Source organism: Canis lupus, chromosome 10 (assembly GCF_003254725.2).
Source record: "Canis lupus dingo isolate Sandy chromosome 10, ASM325472v2, whole genome shotgun sequence".
NCBI classification, from domain to species: domain Eukaryota; kingdom Metazoa; phylum Chordata; class Mammalia; order Carnivora; family Canidae; genus Canis; species Canis lupus.
In genome coordinates, this window is record NC_064252.1 from 46877055 (window position 1) to 46897899 (window position 20845).

General features: G+C 37.0%; 1 protein-coding gene and 1 pseudogene across 7 annotated transcripts in view; both read right to left on the reverse strand.

The window, feature by feature from the left end:
• The window catches only part of THADA (THADA armadillo repeat containing), a 332024-nt gene that overhangs the window by 278638 nt on the left and 32541 nt on the right, over window positions 1-20845 (reverse strand). For all 7 annotated transcript variants that reach the window (XM_025465181.3, XM_035696069.2, XM_049115488.1 and 4 more), the window contains exons 17-22: window positions 15191-15342; window positions 11590-11803; window positions 6977-7112; window positions 6575-6711; window positions 2252-2410; window positions 643-800 (exon numbers count right to left, since the gene is read on the reverse strand). In XM_025465181.3, coding sequence (XP_025320966.1) covers window positions 643-800; window positions 2252-2410; window positions 6575-6711; window positions 6977-7112; window positions 11590-11803; window positions 15191-15342 — 956 coding nt within the window. The remainder of the gene's footprint in view (window positions 1-642; window positions 801-2251; window positions 2411-6574; window positions 6712-6976; window positions 7113-11589; window positions 11804-15190; window positions 15343-20845) is intronic.
• Window positions 2678-3860, reverse strand: LOC112671184 (iron-sulfur cluster assembly enzyme ISCU, mitochondrial-like; annotated as a pseudogene).

Sequence of the window (20845 nt, forward strand, 5' to 3'; positions counted from 1 at the left end):
AAAAGGTTAAAAATGAAAGTATTTGTTATATATCTTTGCTGGAAAATGGTGGGAAATAGATTTGTTGAAACCATATGGAAAGGAAGAGGGAATCAATTAAAAACAGAAATCTAATAAATCTAAAATATTTCCAAATGAAATGCTTGTGGTAAGCTAATTTCTTGTAAACACTGCACTCAAGTCACTTGAACAGTCCCAGATGGTGAACTGACTTTGTGGTCTTAAAATAAAAGTCAGCCAAAAAACCAAAGCGACTACAACTTTATTTCAATGTAGTGGGAAACAAGAATCCATAATCAACCAATATATTACATTTTTTCCTTCGTGAAATTTAAGAGGTTTGTGGGATATTACTAACTAGACAATGTCATTTAAATTTATATGTGCTAAATGGAGAAAAAATTAAATGACAATACTGAAGTTAGAAGGTAAAATCTACAATATTTATAATTTAGGAAAATAAAAATAGTTCTAAAAATGCCACAGTTGTGAAATGTACTACGAGGTCTAATTTCTATACCACCATGAATTTTCTTCAGTTGACATCTGTATATTGTATTAAAGAAAAATTCAAAACTCATCTTTTTTTAAATTGAGTTATATGACCGAAGTTATAGCAGGTGGAATAAACATCTACCCTACCTGCTCCTCTGTCAATAATCCATTGGAAGATTCTGGCACAGACTGCATGGGGAGAAGCTGGCACAGTGTGCCTAAAAGTAAAGCAACTTCCTTCATACTTCGCCAACAACATACCAGCACCATCTGAGCAGTTACATCACATGTTTTTCTTTCTTTACCTTAAAAAAAAAAAATTGATTGCAACACTAGACACTTGATTACTCACATTCCAAGTTTCTTAGAATAAGATTATTCATGATTTCCCCAAGAATAACCTGCTCAAACAAACCAATTGTTACATTTATTCATGAGAAAACAACTAACATTTGTTGAGCATGTGCTCCAAGTAAGAATCATGCTAAGTATTTGATATACTATTTTCAAAATAAATTTTAAAATAAAACACAATACCATTTCAAAATTAATTTCTAATTTTCAGAAATTAATGAAACGAACTCTTTCTGCCTCTTAGTCATCCATACATTATGACTATAATAAATATACTTCATTATACATCTTGGTGAAGGTGGCTGTTATATCAGTAAAGGGGCAGGATAAAACTTTTAAAATCAAAAGAAAATATAAATTCTCTTTCAAAATATATTTAAGCTCCACAGCCAATAAGCACCAATTATGCTTACTCTCTTTTTCTAGCTTTTAGAATATTTTAGTATTAACATAAAAAAAAATCCAAGACAATTTAAAAGGCAAGTTAACAAACCAATATTTATAATACCATTTGTGTTAAGAGCCCACTAAACTAAAAGAATAAATGTACATATACATCAATACACAGAACAGACCGAAAAGCACATACAACACTCAAAAGGGAAGAAGTGGGATGGGGAGTAAATGAAGGACTTTTATTTTTTTGTTCTTTTTTTAAAGATAAAATGTAAACACTGAATTGAAATTTTAATTAAGGCTCTAAGTTGTTTTTAATTCAAATTTACCTCTGGGTTGCTTGAAACTATTACAACAAGCATATATTTAGATGTTATAGTGTGTAATTTAAAAAAAAAAATCACAAAGAGAAACTTTTATGACAATATCTCCATCTAGTGGAGACTGTAGAATATGTAATAAGTCACTAAGATATTACTGCTGATGACTTCTTATAACATTATAGAAAATAATAAAATAATGAGAAAACAAGCAAGAAGAACACAACTTCTGGAGGCTTGATACAACAGAGCAGTTCACATTTTACTGGGTAATAAGGCTGATCTCCCTTAAGTCAAGGCTGCTTGACTATAAGGACCCTCACTGCAGACAACGAAGCACACCACTGGGAGAAGCTGACCGGGGCCGGAACCCAAGCTGACAGAGCGCGTCACCCAAGCTGACGAAGCGTCACTGCTCTTCCACCACCTGACTGCCAAGACAGGTGTTAGCACTCAAAGGCTTTCTGTTGTAGCACCTTATATACTGCACCAGGGTGCACCATTTCCTGGGAAAAGTCTTAGAACTTATTCTCCAAAATAAATCATTGATCAGCTCAAAGACTTTACTTTCTAGAAATGTTCTGCAAACATCTGCAGCCTGATTTAATATATAAAAAGCACATTTTGTACATTATGTCACTGAAATCTCCATTACAATATTACAATATTTACTTTATACATGCTACCTTTGACCTCTGCAGAAGCACCAATATTCTGCACACTGACATTCAAGTCTTCCAAATCAAAGCTATCATGTTCTTTGAGTATTTTGGCTTGAGTGAAGTAATCATTAGTATCTCGTGGCTGAATCTCATTTAGAATCGTCTGTAAGCGGCTTGCTGACTCTGAGGGAGAGAGAAAGGAGTGCATAAACCCCAGTTCCACAGCCCCTGCAGATTTCCCTTTGGAGTATTGGCCCTTGGGATTTTTTTTTTTTTTTTTTTTTTTTTTGAGAGAGGAAGAGGAGGAAGGAGGAGAGGAAAAGGGAGAATCTTAAGTAGGCTCCATGCTCATCGGGGCTCCATCTCACAACCCTGAAATCATGACATGACCCAAAATCAAGAGTCCCACACTTAACCTACTAAGCCACCCAGGTGCTCCAAATTTTATAATTTTTTTTGATCTTACGTTCCTTTATTATATATATTATATATGTAAATGTTTTATGTACAATAATTGGTTCTATCAAATAATCATACCAAGGCCTTCTACTAGTAATCTTCCTCAAGATAGATTCAGGTGAGATTAGGTATTTGCGCACTTTGTGGATTAACCACACTTGAGACTTCGTGATTGATTTCAGTTTTGAGGCCATGCACACAATTCAAAATATACACAAACTGGATTAAGGCGATAAAGTGGGATGAAAGAAAGCACAGGACTTGGAACGAATAAACTGTATTTTTCTTGCAGTAGAGCCACCATGTGACCAGCAAATGCTCTGTGCATCTCAGAGCTGTTTTACTGTAGTGTGAGGGGCTTCTGAACGCCTACAGTGACCGCGTGGCAGGTGTCAGACACTGCTGGACACTTCATTGAGGGCTCATTTCTTCTCTGCCTCTTCTTTCTTAGGTTCTTGTTTCAGTTTGTAATCAGCCAGGGCAGCCTTGATTGCATCTTCGGCCAGCATGGAGCAGTTTCACGAGGGGAAGGCAGAGCTCCTTGGCGATGTCCGTGTTCTTGATGGTCAAGGTTTCCTCCACCGTCTTGCCTTTTACCCAGTCAGTGGCTAAGGAGCTGGAGGCAATTTCAGACCCACAGCCAAATGTTTTAAACCTGGCATCCACAATCTTCCCCTTTTCATCCACTTGAATCTGTAATTTCATTACGTCACCACATGCTGGAGCCCCCACCAATCCAGTTCCAACATTTTTTGATGTCTTGTCAAGGGACCCACGTTTCTAGGATTTTCATAATGATCAACAACCTTCTTGTGATAGAGCCGGGCCGGAGCCAACAGTTCCCGGGCAGGCAGGCGCGGGCTCCGGAGCAGCAAGGCCAACGCTGCCTGCCTCAGACGGCCAGCTCCAGCCGCCACCATCTTCCGGGCTTGCGCCTGCCCAAATTTTATAATTTTTAATACTTGATAATCAAGTCTATTAGAAGGGACTCATGGGGTAGATAATGAGAAAATTATTTACATATGGTCTTCATGACACTTGAGTGTGCTTTTAAAATGCAGTAAAAATTTTACATTGGCTAAAGACAGGACAAAACAACCACCAGAAACTCTTCATAGGACAAAGACCACCATCTCATTTACATTGCTTTTCTTTTTTTTTTTTTTTTTTTTAAATATATTTTTTATTTATTTATGATAGTCATACAGAGAGAGAGAGAGAGGCAGAGACACAGGCAGAGGGAGAAGCAGGCTCCATGCACCGGGAGCCCGACGTGGGATTCGATCCTGGGTCTCCAGGATCGCGCCCTGGGCCAAGGGCAGGCGCCAAACCGCTGCGCCACCCAGGGATCCCTACATTGCTTTTCTTAGTGTTGTCCAAGAATCTCAAATATGGTGCTCAAGCATGTGAAAAAAGAACTAAACTTCAGGCAATTTTGTATGAAGAGGTAAGAAACCACCACAACAAAAACAATCTTTAATACAATATTGGACTGTCAACTATACTTCAATTAAAAATAAAGAAAAAAATCTTTTATAGCCCAGGAATGTTATACAGATGTTAAACAATCTTTAATACAATATTGGACTGTCAACTATACTTCAATTAAAAATAAAGAAAAAAATCTTTTATAGCCCAGGAATGTTATACAGACTTCAAATCTGACTTTGAAATGCATTAGGTAATATACTGCTTTCTAAGTATGATTTATAAGTCCTAGTATTATATTGAACTTCATTTTTATTCCTTAAGCACTCAATGGATTAGGAAATGTTAAGCTCTGCAAATGTAGCATTTTGTTTACTGCTGAGTCTCCAGAGCCTACAACAGAAACTGGCTCACGGCAGAGGTTCAGTAACATAGGCTAAGGGAATGAACAGCTAACAAGGTAATAAAGAGCTAGCCAGGCTCAGACGGCTTAAGAAAAAAAAAAAAAAACAACGGCTAGTCACCTGAAATCAATTAACAAATCAAAGAACAGGTATTTTATATACCTATTAAATACACTTACATTTTAGGTCTTATAGGAGATACAAAGACCCAAAGTGCTGTCATGATGATTCAACCAACATCTTATGTTCACTTGTGGCTTCCAAGAAATATTGCCAAAACAAATTTTGACAGCCATGAAAAAGTAACACTGGCTCCAAATAGAAACCATGGAAAGACTAAGAAAGAAAGGATGATCAGAGTAAAATTTTACCCATTCATTTTTATGGCTTTCAGGAAAGATTTCAAGGAATTCAGAATGCATGGTGGATAATGTGGGACAGAAACAGAAATGGAGACAACCAGAAGAGAAAAGAAAAGCAAAATCAAGGAAAAGTCTGTGGGCCACAGACTGTTTTTGAGACCAACAGATATTTTAAAACTTTAACCATAAACAGAATTTTAGCATACTCTGTAGGTGACAAATACTCAAGATTTCTCATCCAGAATATACTGGTACTTGCCTGATCCAAATCTTAGCTTTCAGATTGGATGTTCCTTTTTCCCAAGTACTGTTTAAGTAGGAAAACTAAATCACCAAATTTCGGTGGACTACCAGCTAAAATAAACAAGTAACTGTGTCTTAGTATCATGAACCATCACCAATCTGCCAATTCATTTTTGGTAAAGAACAAAACATTCTGTGCAAACATACAACTCCAGGTTACTTAGTTGGGTATTTATGATATGCTCAGAGTGTTTTCAATACAAGCCTCTCACTTGTACTCCAAAATGCATTCACAAACTTTGTTTCAACACCAAATGTGTACTTTTCACAACCAATCCCTTCTGGCTGTTACAGTGCAGGTATATATATGCCACCTATGACATCCCACGCACTGAGTGGGATCACTTTCAGTAATTGCTCATTCATTGATTTATTCATTATAACAAATATTTATTGTGTACCTATTTCTACCAGGCACTTGTTAAGGACAAGGGAGGAAAATATTGATAAAATCTCTCTTAAATTGCAACAACTCCATGAAAAACACTTCGGGAAGAAAAAGAGACAAGACTGGCAAAGAGCCCAACTACTACAGGACCTGGTCTGAGGTCACTCAAGTATTTTTAAAAAGGGGCATGGGGTGGCATAGAGCACAAGGGTTAAGTAGAGATTATGTGTAACATGAATTACATAAGTAGAAAAGATTGCTGCGGATACGGTATAAAAAGAAAATGGAAGGAGCTAAAAGTAGATGGGGGGAAACCAGTTGGGAGGCCCCTGGAGTCATCCAGACAAGAGAGATAAAAGCCTGGAGTAAGGTAAGATGATGCAGATAAAAAAACATATTTGGGAGATATTTAAGGGGTACCACTGAAAGAACATGAGGACAGGCAAGATATAAGAAACAAAAGAGAGATGTCAAACAGTTCTAGGATCCTGACTTAAACAAACAGGAGGCCCATTTGCAAAGACACAGGGGTTGGGAGGGAAAAGGCAGATGAAAGTTCATGAGTTCAATTTAGGGCATTTTGAGTATCTCCTTCTATTTTTTTTTTTAATTAAATGGTCTTTGTATGTCAAATGCTCTTTGCCAATTTCTGATTCCTAACAAGCTGCCATCTCTGACTAAACCCCAACTCCCTAATTTATAGTGCCCACACTCCCAGCCCCAGCAGCTACCTGGTAGGTGGTGCTCTGAAATGACAATATTAGAAAATCCAATTTACCCCAGAAAAGGAAGTACCTTGCTGACCACCTGGTTTATTTATTTGTTTTGGTTCTTTTTTTAAGAGTTAAAGACATTACTAAAGTGGTAGAATTATCACTAGTCAGAATAAATAATTTCTTGATCCACCTAGTTAGCTTCTGTATCTTCCCAAAGGAAAGATTTGCAGGAGAAGGAGGGTAATAAACAAAAAATACAGAAATTCTAGCTTGTTTCATTTGCTGACCTGAATCAGTGTCCATTGGGATGAGGCCCTCTGGAGAGGAACTCTGAATGACCGGAGACACCACAGCAGAAAGCCTGTATGACATCAAAAGGAGCTTCTCGATCACAGGTCTCCATTCACTCACCAACTGCAGGTTGCTGCAATAAGAGCAATAAGGAAATTTACATTAAAAGCAAAATTCAAAATCCTTAAATGGAAATGAATACATCAAAGAAGGTAAATCTGTTTCAAATTTGTACAATCTATGCAGTATTTAAATTTTTAAAAATATGTGTATATAGGTACATTTTAAAATCTAATTTTTAATTACCTTTAAGGCAATCCATTCCTTTCCCAGGACACATTCCAATAGGAGTTTAAAGCTCAAATGTGTGCTCAGGAGAGAGCTGTGGCTATACTTACTTTAGAGATAACCTCTGCAAAGCTCCTGTTACACAGTGGACTCGCCCATACAGTGGAAATGATGCTGCTGCCTGAAGCAGAGAATTTTCAGCCTGAGATACTTCTTCCTCAAGATTTTCCAACAAGCATTTGATAACTAAAAAAAGCAAACAAAAATCCAAAGTAATGCCAGCTTACAAACACAGTGGTAAATTTGGGAATAGCTACATGTCCTCACAAAACATCCGATATCAACCAAACTTTGTCAGAGTTTTGGGGTTTTTTTAAGATTTTATTTATTTATTTGACACACAGAGAGAGAGCAAGCACAGGAAGGGGAGGAGAGGGAGATGAATAAGCAGGCTCCCCACTGAGCAGGGAGCCCAATGCAGGACTCAATCCCAGGATCCCAGGATCATGACCTGAGCTGAGGCAGATACCCAACTGACTGAACCACCCAGGCACCCATGTTGGAGGTTTTATATTAAAAAGAGATCTTTCAAAGTTATCTAGCCTGTTAGGCATTTCCAGTTAAGACAGATTGTGTCTGTCTCTAACTTCCTGGATCCATTTTCATCATTTACTCTGAATCAGTCCTCCTAGATATACTCTGAGTATCAGATCCAGGCCCATGTGTCATGTGCTATTTGAACAGTTGTTGTTTTGTTTTTAAATGGCTTCCTTGAGATAGAATTCACATACCATGTAATTTATACATTTAAAGTGTACAAGTCAATGGTTTTTAATGGTCACAGACACTACGCAATCATCACTACCATGAATTTTTTTTTTTTTTTTTTTTTTTTTACGATAGGCACACAGTGAGAGAGAGGCAGAGACACAGGCAGAGGCAGAAGCAGGCTCCATGCACCGGGAGCCCGACGTGGGATTCGATCCCGGGTCTCCAGGATGGCGCCCTGGGCCAAAGGCAGGCGCTAAACCGCTGCGCCACCCAGGAATCCCACTACCATGAATTTTAGAACATTAATCCTCCCCACCTCAATAAACCCTCACTCTTTGTCAGTCACTCCCCTCCCTGCACCTCTCACCTTCTCCAGCCCTAAGCAAATATTTATCTATTTTTTGTCTCTATAGATTTGCCTATTCTAGATATACATAAACAGAATCATAAAATACTTGGCTTCTTTCACTTAGTGTTTTCAAAGTTCATCCATATTATGGCATGTACAACTATTTCATTCCTTTTTATGGCTGAATATATTCATCATATGAATATACTACATTTTATTTATCCATTTATCAGTTGATGGACAAGGGAGTGGTTTCCATTTTTTGGCTATTATGAATAATGCTGCTGTGAACATTCACATACAAGTTTTCGTTTGGGCATAGTTTTCATTTCTCTTAGTATGTGCCCAGTACTAAAATGTTTGTGTCCTTCTCAAAACTCCTATTTGAAGCCCCAAGCCCATATTTGAAAGTGGAGTTTTTAGAAAGAAATTACATTTAGATGAGGTCATGAGAGAGTAGGACTCCCATGTCAGGATTATAGTCCTTAGAAGAAGAGAGATCAGAGCTTGCTTTCACTCCTTCATGTGAGCACACAGCAAGAAGGCATTGTTTGAAGCCAGGGAGAGGATTCTCACCAGGAACAGAAATTGCTTACACCTTAATCTTGAACTTCCCCGCCTCTAGAACCCTGACAGATAAATGTTTATTGTTTAAGCTGCCCAGGCTATGGTGTCTTGTTACAGCAGCCTGAGCATGGAACTATGGGGTCTTATGGTAACACTATGTTTAACTTTTCAAGGAACTGCCCGACTGTTTTCCAATGCACCATTTTACATTCCTTCCAGCAGTGTGCGAGGGCTGTACTCTTCCCACATCCCAACATCTGTTGTCTATTTTCTTGTTTATAGCCATCCTACTGGGTGTGAAGTGCTTCCTCACTGTAATTTTTTTTTTAAGATTTTATTTATTTATTCGTGAGAGAGAAAGAGAGAGAGGCAGAGGGAGAAGCAGGCTCCATGCTGGGAGCCCGATGCGGGACTTGATCCCAGGACTCCAGGATCACACCCTGAATCCAAGGCAGATGCTTAACCACTGAACCACCCAGGCATCCCTCCTCACTGTAATTTTGATTTGCATTTCCCTACTGGCTAATGATGTTGAGCATCTTTTCCTGTGATTATTTTTCACATTTACCTTTTATGGAGAAATATCTATTCAGATTCCTTGTACATTTTAAAATTTGGCTATACACTTTTTACTAGTGAGTTATAAAAATTCTTTATATATTCTAGATACAGGTCTCTTATCAGATAAAGGAACCACAAATATATTTCTCATTCTTTCCAAAAGGTTTCCCTATTTCCCAACCTTTCAAAAGGTTGTCTTTTCACTTTCTTAATGGCACCCTTGACAAACACAAGTTTCAAATTTTCATTAGGTCCTATTTATCTATTTTTTCTCTGCTTGTGCTTTGGGTGTCAGATCTAAGAAAAAACTACCTAATCTAAGATCACAAAGATTTATACTCATGTTTTCTTCTAAGAGTTTTATTGTTTTTAGTTTTTGCATTTAGGTCTTTGATCCATCTTAAACTAATTTTTGTATATGGCATTAAGTAGGTGAGTTAACTTCATTCTTTTGCATGTAACTATCCAATTATCCCAGCATAGTCAATGTCTCCTCGAACCACTCAAGAGTTATAAATTTTAGAACTGTGTATAACCAGTAAATTACTAACATTTAATATATACAAAAAAGTCCTAAAAATCAATAGGAAAAAGACAAACAACCCTACAGAAGACCAAAAGAACATGAACAAGCATTTCACAGAAGGGGAAAAATGAATGGCTTATAAGCACATAAAAAAGATGCTCAATTTCATTAGCAATTGGAAAAATGCAAGATGAAACCACAAGATACCTTTATATTCCGCAAATATTTAAAATCTGACAATAGCAAGTCATGATGATAAAATGTAACACACCACAACTCTCAAAATTTATTGGTGGGAATGTAATTTAAAAATTTGGCATTGTCTAGTTAGGTTGAAGATGCACATACTTTATGACTAGGCTATTCTACTTTTTTTTTGTTTACCATAAACTCTTAGACATATCTATTAGAAGAAATATATACGAGAATATTCACATCAGCATTATTTATTTAGAAAAAAGAAGTCAATCAACAGGAAAATATATTGAAAAAATATGGTAAATTTGTAAAATACATATGGTATTATTTATATAAAATTCAAAAATCAAGTAAAAGTAAACATATTGTTTAACAATATATACATGGGTGATAAAAATCTTGGTAAAAACAAAATGAAAGACTGACATAAAACACAGGACAGTAATTATATGGCAGGGAGAGGGAGCTAGGATAGAAGATAAGCTTTAAAAGTATGGGTGCAAAAAAAATAAAAAATAAAAAAAATAAAAGTATGGGTGCTAAAAAAAAAATATGGGTGCTGTTGTACTTCTTAATATTATCATCTGGCTTGGGAATAAAACTTGTGACATATTTATACTCTTACCATGTAAATCTTATAAATATTTAAATATTTTTGAATGCTTGAAATATTTCATGGAGTTTTTAAATGACTTGAATTTGAAAGCCTGTACATGAACAGTTTACCCTAAGTGCAAACCTCTTCCTGTCAAGTATCAGGATCTCCTTTTAAATCTAGCCCTGAAGCAACTAGAGTGGACAAGTGCCATCCTCCATGGCATGGCACTGTCACCTCTCTAACCCCATTTCCACCAAAACTACCCATGGCCTCCTAATTTTCTCCCATTATTAGTTGTCTTTCTTGGGGCATTTTTTACCATCTTGGAGAGAACGGTGTTTAACACTCTCCCTGCATCTGACCTCGCTCTCTCTTTTTTCTTAAATAAAAGTCCATATCAAAATTCATGCAAAAATCCAACTACAAAATGAAGATTTACTAGCACAATTTTTTTTTTAAGATTTTATTTTTTTATTCATGAGAGACACAGAGAGAGAGGCAGAGACAGAAGCAAGCTCCCCACAAGGAGCCCGAAGCAGGACTCAATCCCGGGACTCTGGGATCATGCCATGAGCCAAAGGCAGATGCTCAACCACTGAGCCACCCGGGCATCCGTACTAGCACAAAATTAAGCACATGAATCCCCAATAAATATTTGTTGGAAATCACTAAACCTAAGCCAACCAACTAGGTTTTAGAACTGGCTGTGTGAGAAGAATAAAAGGCAGGGGTGTTAACAGTCAGTTAAAACATAAACCTGATAGACAAAGGAACTCTGCTCTTTATAGAAATAGCAAAGATTATCTGGTTATAGTCATAGTAAAATTTTTGCCAAAAAACCACTACATTTTTGGTAGAGAAAGAGGTCCTATTTAAATAAGAGCTTTATTAATGTACATTTGTATAATCTACTTATTTAACATGAACCCTCTGTTTAGGAACAGTGTTATAGCTGAGTACACTATTTACCTGCAAAAGAGAAATTCACAGTATTCTTATATGCTAGTAAACCCTTCAATAAAAAATAAATAAATAAATAAATAAATAAACAAACAAACGTTTAATCGCTAGTTGTGCTAACTAAATGAGTAGTGACAGAGTAAGATACTGGTTTTGATAAGCAACAGCAAAAGGTCATTTATTCAATACAAACCCATTAATGTGTTCCTTTCCACCACAATAGCAGACTTATCGCCATCTTCGCATGCAGTCTGCTGAGTTTTTAAGGAGTCAAACAGAGATGAGGGCAGGACATCCTGCCAGATTAAGAAGTTCAACAGGTAGGAAGCTGTCACACAGTCGTATGGTTTAGTGCTTGAGCTGAGCTCCAATGCTGCTTGGAATAAGCCTTGTAGTTTCTCTGAATCCTAGAAAAAGCACAGACTCAGTAACTGTCACTGAAATAGTTCAGTTTGAAGTAATAGTACATATTTAAAAAGAGAGCCTGCCACATAAGTATAACTCAATATAAGTATTAATTCCCTTATTCCCAGAATATAGGTTAGACTTTTTTTTAATAATAATTACTGATTATTATTACTCAGCTCCAGTAATGAGGATTTTGAAAATAATTCAGTTGGGAAATTCCACATTGATAAAGTTTTTTTTTTTAAGATTTTATTTATTTATTCATAGAGACGCAGAGAGAGAGAGAGAGACAGAGACAGAGACACAGGCAGAGGGAGAAGCAGGCACCATGCAGAAAGCCCAACGTGGGACTCGATCCAGAATCTCCAGGATCACGCCCTGGGCTGCAGGTGGTGCTAAACCGCTGCGCCACCGGGGCTGCCCAAGCTTTTTTTTTTTTTTTTTTTTTAAGTACCTCTTTCTCCAGCAAAAGTATGCTTTTTCCTGTAGAAATTCTGCTATAACTATGGCCAGATCATCTTTGTTACTTCCATATAGACCAAAGGTTTTTTTTTGTACATTGAAGCTTATTTTACCTGGGCAGCATAGTCCTGTACTTTCCCCATCCCCTTTCCATTCAGCTAATTCAATGGAAAAAAAAATACAAATTCACACAAAAGTACAAATCCACCAGGCTATTCCTGGTGAAAATCCATGTATATGTGTGGAAAATAAAGTGATCACATCAGTCTCAGAAATTCTGCATCAGAGCTCCCACACCTGTATCTCATGGAAACATCTACCCACATGCATGTCCTAAAGACAGAAAAAAGGAAGTTCACTGTAACACACATAGAACGGCACTAGGCTGAGGTCAGGAGACATGGGTCCTCATCCCAATTCCACAGTTGTCAAACTGCATGTTCAGCACACTGGGTCTCAGGGTTTCACTGCTCAATAATATTAATTCTATTATGATTGCTCCAAAATTGTATAATACAAGGGAAAAGATCACTCTAAGCTTAATTTTTAATTTGGTTATAGGTACATCAATGTTTATTTTAATTGGGAATCTATTCATTTCTAATAGTTATCAAACATACTGATTCAAACACCAGTTTCTTTTATTTTTTCTTTTTAATTTTTATTTATTTATGATAGTCACAGAGAGAGAGAGAGAGAGAGGCAGAGACACAGGCAGAGGGAGAAGCAGGCTCCATGCACCGGGAGCCCGATGTGGGATTCGATCCCAGGTCTCCAGGATCGCACCCTGGGCCAAAGGCAGGCGCTAAACCGCTGCGCCACCCAGGGATCCCGAAATACCAGTTTCTTTTAGTTTAAATTCTTTGCCATTTGATATGTTTAATTTTCTGTGACCTAAAAAACTTAAAAGATAGTGTTCAAAATTTTAAATCTAAATAAATATTAGAACGAACCAACTAAAAGCCATTTTTTGGTAACTAATAGTTAAATCCCTGAATTGCTTAACTAACAATTACTAAGAAACACAATAAATAGCCTTTGAAGTCTAAAATATATTTGTTTATCATCTGAGGTCAGTAAAAATATAATATAAAGACCTTGGATATGTAGTTCCACAAGAAAAAAGGCCAACAGACTATGTGAGAAATAAAGTTATGTACTACAAAGATATGCCATCAAAAATGTATATACACAGGTCCTTAGAGTAGTTAAGATTCAAAAATGTTTTAAAGTTATCTCAAAGGACTAAGTCTTTCATATAGGTGCTATAATATACCCCTCTACATTTGAGATATTCCCAAAATGTTTGCCAGGAATGTGTCATAGTTATATATATATATATATATATATATATATATATATATATATATGTAGTTATATATATGTAGTTATATATATTATATTATATACGTTACATATATTATATATTATATTATATACATATATAATATATGTAGATATATAATATATAATTATTACATATATAAATTATTATATTATATATATTATATATATAATATATATTATTATATATATTATATATAAATATAATACAAGGGGCAAGGAGGATGGGAAAGTGGAAGAGGAGAAAGGATCTCCTTTAAAAACTCTATATGGGGGATCCCTGGGTGGCGCAGCGGTTTGGCGCCTGCCTTTGGCCCAGGGCGCGATCCTGGAGACCCGGGATCGAATCCCACGTCGGGCTCCCGGTGCATGGAGTCTGCTTCTCCCTCTGCCTGTGTTTCTGCCTCTCTCTCTCTCTCTGTGTGACTATCATAAATAAATAAAAATAAAAATAAAAAAAAGCCATGTATAGTTATAAAAAAATAAATAAATAAATAAAATAAAAACTCTATATGGTACAAAAGTTAGAAGCCTAAGTACCAAAAGAAGCTTCTGCTTACCATGGCACCTGAAACACCCACAAGGATAAATGGACGCCAGAGAACAACTCCTAATAGGGACCCAAGTTAGAAAAAATGCTCTAGGATCTTGGCAGTGCCATTTGGAAGCCATGGAACCAGACACCTTGTGCTCTCCGACATGTACTCCTACAGAATCCCACTGTACCTACAAACTGTCCTGCCTGAAATAGAGCCTCAAGGCCAGAGAACAGACCATAGCTCAGCTGCAGCCCTAGTAGGTGCCTTTGACCTCTATGTAGCTCTAAAAGAAAGCCACAGCAAGGCTCTGCAGCCAGTAAACCGACAGCTGCTGGTGATCTCACAGCCCCAGAACATACCTCAAGTGGAGGGGGTAGCTGCTTCCATCCCCATGCTGTGCCCTCACTCCCAAGCCCACCTTTGCTTCCCACCCCATGGTTGGCAGTACCAGCTGTCAGGAAGAGAGTAGGGGCTGGGGATGGGGGAGAAGGCTGGAGGAGAAAACTGCTGTTAACCTCAAGTACTCAAGAGTTTCAGTCTCAGTTTAGCTATTGCTTGTTGGAAGATCAGAAACCTGCTCTCTGCCTCACTTACACTCAGCTTCCTCGTCAACTTAGCAAGGATCTTATCTCAAAAAAAAAAACAAAAACGCAAGTTACTGTAAGTGGTGTGTTTTGACAGAATATTACCATGTCCACGGGAACTGAGGAGACTGCTGGTAACTGAAAGCTACCAATAACCTTGTGAGCAGTAAAACTACTGCTTCATGCACCTCCCTTTTTGTCAAAAACAGTAAGAAAAGCAAAGCTGGCGGATTTGAACTTTGTTTTCTTTTATGATATTTCCTCCTTCTATATCATCCATCCCTACCTCCTCCAACCTTCCTCCCTGCAACAGAAGTATTAGTAACTATAACAGAAGATGTAAGAAGGTAGGTGCAAAAAACCTGCACAGTCCACAGATTGCTTGATTTGCTGCTGAAATGGAAAGTTTTCATGCATATATACCACATTCACATTTATACAGGAAAAGTCCAAATACCTGAAATTGTACAACTGTCTTTGGTAACTTCATTAGAAGATCAAATGCTAAAATCTTCACTTCTTCAAAAGTGCTGGTAAAACATTCCATCAGTGTTTGGAAACGACCAACATCAATATCATGACTCAGCTGATACACTGCTTGGACTTGACCTAAAAAAAGAAAAAGATTTTAAAATGAATACAAGGGGTACCTGGCTCAAACATCTGCTTTCAGCTCAGTCATGATCCTGGGGTCCTGGGATGGAGTCCCTCGTCCCTGCTGAGCAGGGAGTCTGCTTCTCTCTCTCCCTCTGCCCCTCCCCACCATTTGTCCTCTCTCTCAAATAAATAAAATCTTTAAAATAAATAAAATAAAAGTGAATACAAGAGGAGGCGCCTGGATGGCTCAGTTCGTAGAGCATGGGACTCTTGATCTCAGAGTCATGAATTCAAGTTCACATTGGGCATGGAGCCTATTTAAATAAATAAAAATTTTAAAAAGTTAATAAAAGAAAAAGGAAATCAACATGTTGAAGTTATCTGACCACATTTACAGAAAACTGGTGCAAAGAGTTACACTTCATAGTTCACCCACATTAGCATTAAAATAATAATTTTTCCTTAATTTATTTCCTAAAATGGTAAGTATTAAAGTTCCCCAAATAAAAAATATCTCCTAAAATTTTGTTTAAAACCACTTCATTCTCTTTCAAAAGACTGTATTTTATACAAGAGATTCCTAAGTTAGTTTCTTTTTTTTTTTTAAAGATTTTATTTATTTATTCATGAGAGACAGAGAAAGGCAGAGACACAGGCAGAGGGAGAAGCAGACTCCATGCAGGTAGCCTGATGTGGGACTCAATCCTGGGAATCCGGGATCGGGCCCTGAGCCAAAGGCAGATAGATGCTCAACCGCTGAGCCATCCAGGCATCCCAGTTTCTTTTTTTAAGATTTTATTTATTTATTCATGAGAGACAGAGAGAGAGAAAGAGAGAGGCAGATACTTAGGCAGAGGGAGAGGCTCCCTACAGGGAGCCTGATGTAGGACCCTATCCCAGGACCCTGGGATCATGACTCGAGCCAAGGCAGACGCTCAACCACTGAGCCACCCAGGTGCCCCCCTAAGTTAGTTTCTAAATAAATGAAAAGAAATAAATTTAGGAATACGTCTTTTAAAAAAATCTTCGTAAAATGTCTTGTCCTAGAATCCAAAGTCCTACAACGTCTTAGTTAAACCTATACAGAATAATTGATACAATGATTTATCCTAATAGAATTATTTGGCATCAAAGATAAAGGGATCTTCTGGCCATTCAAACACAAAGCTCAAGTGAAATCTCCAAAATGGAAAAAATCAAGCTGGCTTAACTCTTCACCTTAGCAACATGTAGTGCTATAAGATACTGGAGCAATGCTTACAACATCTTCAGAGAAAGTTGTGGTGAAAAATTATACATCAATCCTACTTTAGAGGTGCCTGGGTAGCTTAGTTGGTTAAGCAACCAACCCTTGATTTCGGCTCAGGTCACGATCTCAATGTCATAAGATCCAGCTCTATGTTGGGATCTACACTCAGGGGGTTGGAGGTGCTGCTTGAGGATTCTCTCCCGCCCCCCCACCCCCCGCCCCATACTCTGTCTGACTTTCTCTTGAATAAATAAATAAATCTTAAAAAAAAAATCCTACTCCAACATCAAATGCAAAACACAGCATTTTTGAATAGTAAGAAATTAACTAAATTTCCCCAAAAACTCTTCTCAAAAAAAAGATAAATTTCAGCAAACCAATAAATAAACAAAACTATCACAAAAGAAGGACAGTAGTTATCAAATCTACTTAACTCTGAGATTAAGACTAAACAAAAATGGCAACGAGTTTCACAGCAGAATGCAAAGAACATTTAACAACATTTAATAAATTTACCATTCTGGCAACACCTGAAAACATTCCTATGCTAATTTGAGGAATGATGTTCAATATGATATGCGTTTCTTATTTAATCTTAACTTGTAAGTTAGCGGAACCCTGTAGAGCAAATAAATGAAGTTTTTGTCACTTCATTTGCACCTCTGCTTAAATTTGCCTCTTTTCCAACTCAGATGCTTTTAATTCCTTTTTCTTGCCTTACTGCTCTGGCTAAAGTTTTCAGTAAGATGGTGATCAGCAGAGCTCAAAGTGAGCATCTGTGTCTTATTCCTGATCATAGAGGTAAGGCTTTTGGTCTTTTATCATTGAGTAGGGTGTCAACTGTGGGTGTTTCATGAAAGCCCTTTATCCTACTAAGGAAGCTCCCTTCTATTCCTAGTTTCTTGAGTGTTTATTATTATAACAGGATGTTGAATTTTGTCAACAGCTTTTCTGCATCAATTGATATTATCATGGGGCTTTTTTCCTCAACATTTTAATGTGTGTATTACATTGACTATTTTTTTCTTACATTGAACCATCCTTGCATTCCTGGGATAAATTTCACTTAGTCATGGGTATAATACTTTTAATATGCTGTTGGGTTTGTTTTGCTAGTATTCAGTTGAGAACGTTTGCATTTATGTTCGTAAGGGATACTGGCCTATAGTTTTCTTGTGGTGTCTCTCTCTGGCTTTAGTATCAGGGTGATGCTGGCTTCAAAGGATGAGTTCGGAAATGTTCCCTCCCGTACAATTTTTTAGTAGAGTTTGTGAAGGACTGATGTTAATTCTTTAAATGTTTGGTAGACTTCACCAGTGAAGCCCCTCCCTCTGGACATTCCTTTGCTGAGAAGCTTTTGACTACGACCCCACCTCTTATTTGCTATGGGTAACAAATTTTCTATTTGTTAAATCAGTAATTTGTTTGTTTCTAGGCATCTGTTCATTTCACCTAAGTTATCTAATTTATTGAAAATACAATTGTTCATAATACTGTCTTACAATCCTTTTTATTCCTATAAGGTCAGTAGAAATGTCCCTGCTTGTATTTCTGATCTTAGTCATTTGCACTTTCCTTCGTTTTATTCTTAGTATAGCAAAGATTTTGTCAATTTCGTTGACCTTTTAAAAAAGCCAACTTTTGTTTTCATTGATTCTCTATAATGCTTTCCTATTCCCCACTTCGTTTATCTCTGTTTTTAATCTTTATTATTTCCTTCCTTCTGCTAACTTGGGGTAAGGTTTGCACTTCTTTTTCGAATTCCTTGAGGTGTAAAGTTAGCTTATTGATTTGAGATCTTTCCTCCTTTTTTTTTTTATTTTTTTTTATTTTTTTTAAATTTATTTATGATAGTCACAGAGAGAGAGAGAGGCAGAGACACAGGCAGAGGCAGAAGCAGGCTCCATGCACCGGGAGCCTGACGTGGGATTCGATCCCGGGTCTCCAGGATCGCGCCCTGGGCCAAAGGCAGGCGCCAAACCGCTGCGCCACCCAGGGATCCCTCTTTCCTCCTTTTTAATTAGGTATTACAGCTCTAAAGCTCCCTATGAGCACTGCTTTTGCTTCAACACATGAGTTCTGGTAACTTGTGCTCTTGTTTTCACTCTTCTTAAAGTATTTTCTAACTTCCTTTATGATTTCTTCTATGACCCACCAGCTGTTTAATAGCTCTGCTCCAATCTGAAACCTTCTCTGACACTACTGTATGAAATAGCTCCCCATGCTCCTAGGTAGACACTATATTCTCACCACTTTTCTTCCTGAAATATTTTTTCATAATACTTATCTCCATCTGATATTCTATGTATTACTTGTTAATTTATTGTCTGTCTCCCTTCACTAAAATATCTAAGCTCAAAAATAGGAAGCATTTGGTTTTGTATACTGCATATTGTTGGCTGCTTGACATATAATAAGCATTAAATAAGTATTTGTTGGGCAAACTCTTTTAAAGTAATTGTGGAATCCAATTTCTAACCGTGAATACTGTGACATTTATTCTAAGTGAAAAAGGTATATGCAGCTTATTCTTCTTGCACTAGAATATACTTAAGGGAGAAACTATGTTGACTAATCCCAAACCACAGTCCTTCAATAAAATAAAAACCCACATTCAAGTTCTTGAGATAAAGGTGAAGAATGAATTTATTTTCCATCCTGTAATTCATGATCATGCATCTTTAGTTTCCTTGAAAGTTAATGGCTAAAGGGGCAGCTGGGTGGCTCACTTGGTAAAGTGTCCAATTCTTGATTTCCACTCAGGTTATGATCTCAGGGTTGTGAGAGCGAGACCTGCATCAGGCTCCACACCTAGTATGGAGCCTGTTTTAGATTCTCTCTCTCTCCCCCCCTTCCCCTCTACTCCTTCCCACCTCTTTCCCTCTCTAAAAAAATAATAATATGTAAATAAAGTTAATAGGTAAAGTATGGCTTGCTCCATTTGCATTACCTCCCAGTTGTTTAATTAATATAATTACTGTGATATCGGTCACTGCCCAATTATATGTGACTTATTCATTTGGAAGATGACTCAGGTTTTTCATTTTTTAAAGTACACTTAAGTATACTTAAACTACTCTAATTAAAAAATTACCAGAAAAAAAATAAATAAAAATTAAAAATTACCAGTACAACTCAGCCTAGTGTTATTTCCCATACACCTAGGTACAACCATAACTATACTAAACATACAGAAAAATTTTTGTTAAATGGATAATCACTCTCGGTTAAAACCTTATTTTCTAAGTTCAGTTGTAGTCTGATTAAAATTCCCTTACCTAAGAGATATCACTGTAATCATTTTCTGCGCATGCTGTAACATATTACCATAAACCTGGTGGCTTAAAACCACAGAAATCTATTTTTTCACAGTACTGGAAACCATTTTGCCTAATGTTCAATTAATCCAATACGAAAGTGCTAGTGGAGCCATGCACACTCTAGAGGCTCTAAGGGAAAACTCATTCCTTGCCTTGTTCCACTTCTGGTGGCTGCCAGCATCCCATGGCTTAGAGCCATATCACTCCAATCTCCACAACCACTGTCACAGTGACAACTCCTTTTCTGTGTGTCACATCTCCCTCTGTTCCTCTCTAACAAGAGCTGTGGTGGCATTTAGACCCATCCAGATAATCTTGGATTATCTGATTTTGAGATCCTTACCTTAATCATATCTGCAAAGGCCCCCTTTCTATGAAAGGTTCACATTCATAGATTCTAAGGAAAGGTTGCTTTTCAACCTACCACATTTATCTTAATCAGGCGATCAAATTTATCATCATGAGTAACAGGACAAACCAAACTCGTATCTCCTGATATGATGCCCTGAGAACACCACATTACCCATGCAATATCCCTACCCCAAATGCACAACCTTAATCAATCATGAGGAAACAATAAGGAAAACCCAAATGGAGACACATTCTCCCAAAATGCTAATATCATGAAATTAAAAATTTTTCAAATTAAAGGAGACTAAAGAGGCATAACAACAAAACACAATGTATAATCTTGGATTGGTACCCAGATCACAGTAAAAAATTCCTTTTTCTAAAAAAGGCCACTAACTGGGACAACTGGCAAATTTTGTTATGGATTATATATTAGATAATAGCATCATGTCAACAGTAAATTTCCTGAATTTGATCATTGTGTCATGGTTAAAAAATTAATGAAAGGGAGATAAACCAAATATAGTAAAATATTAACAACTGATGAATCTAGGTAGAGGGTATATGACTGTTCATGAATATCCTTAAAACTCTG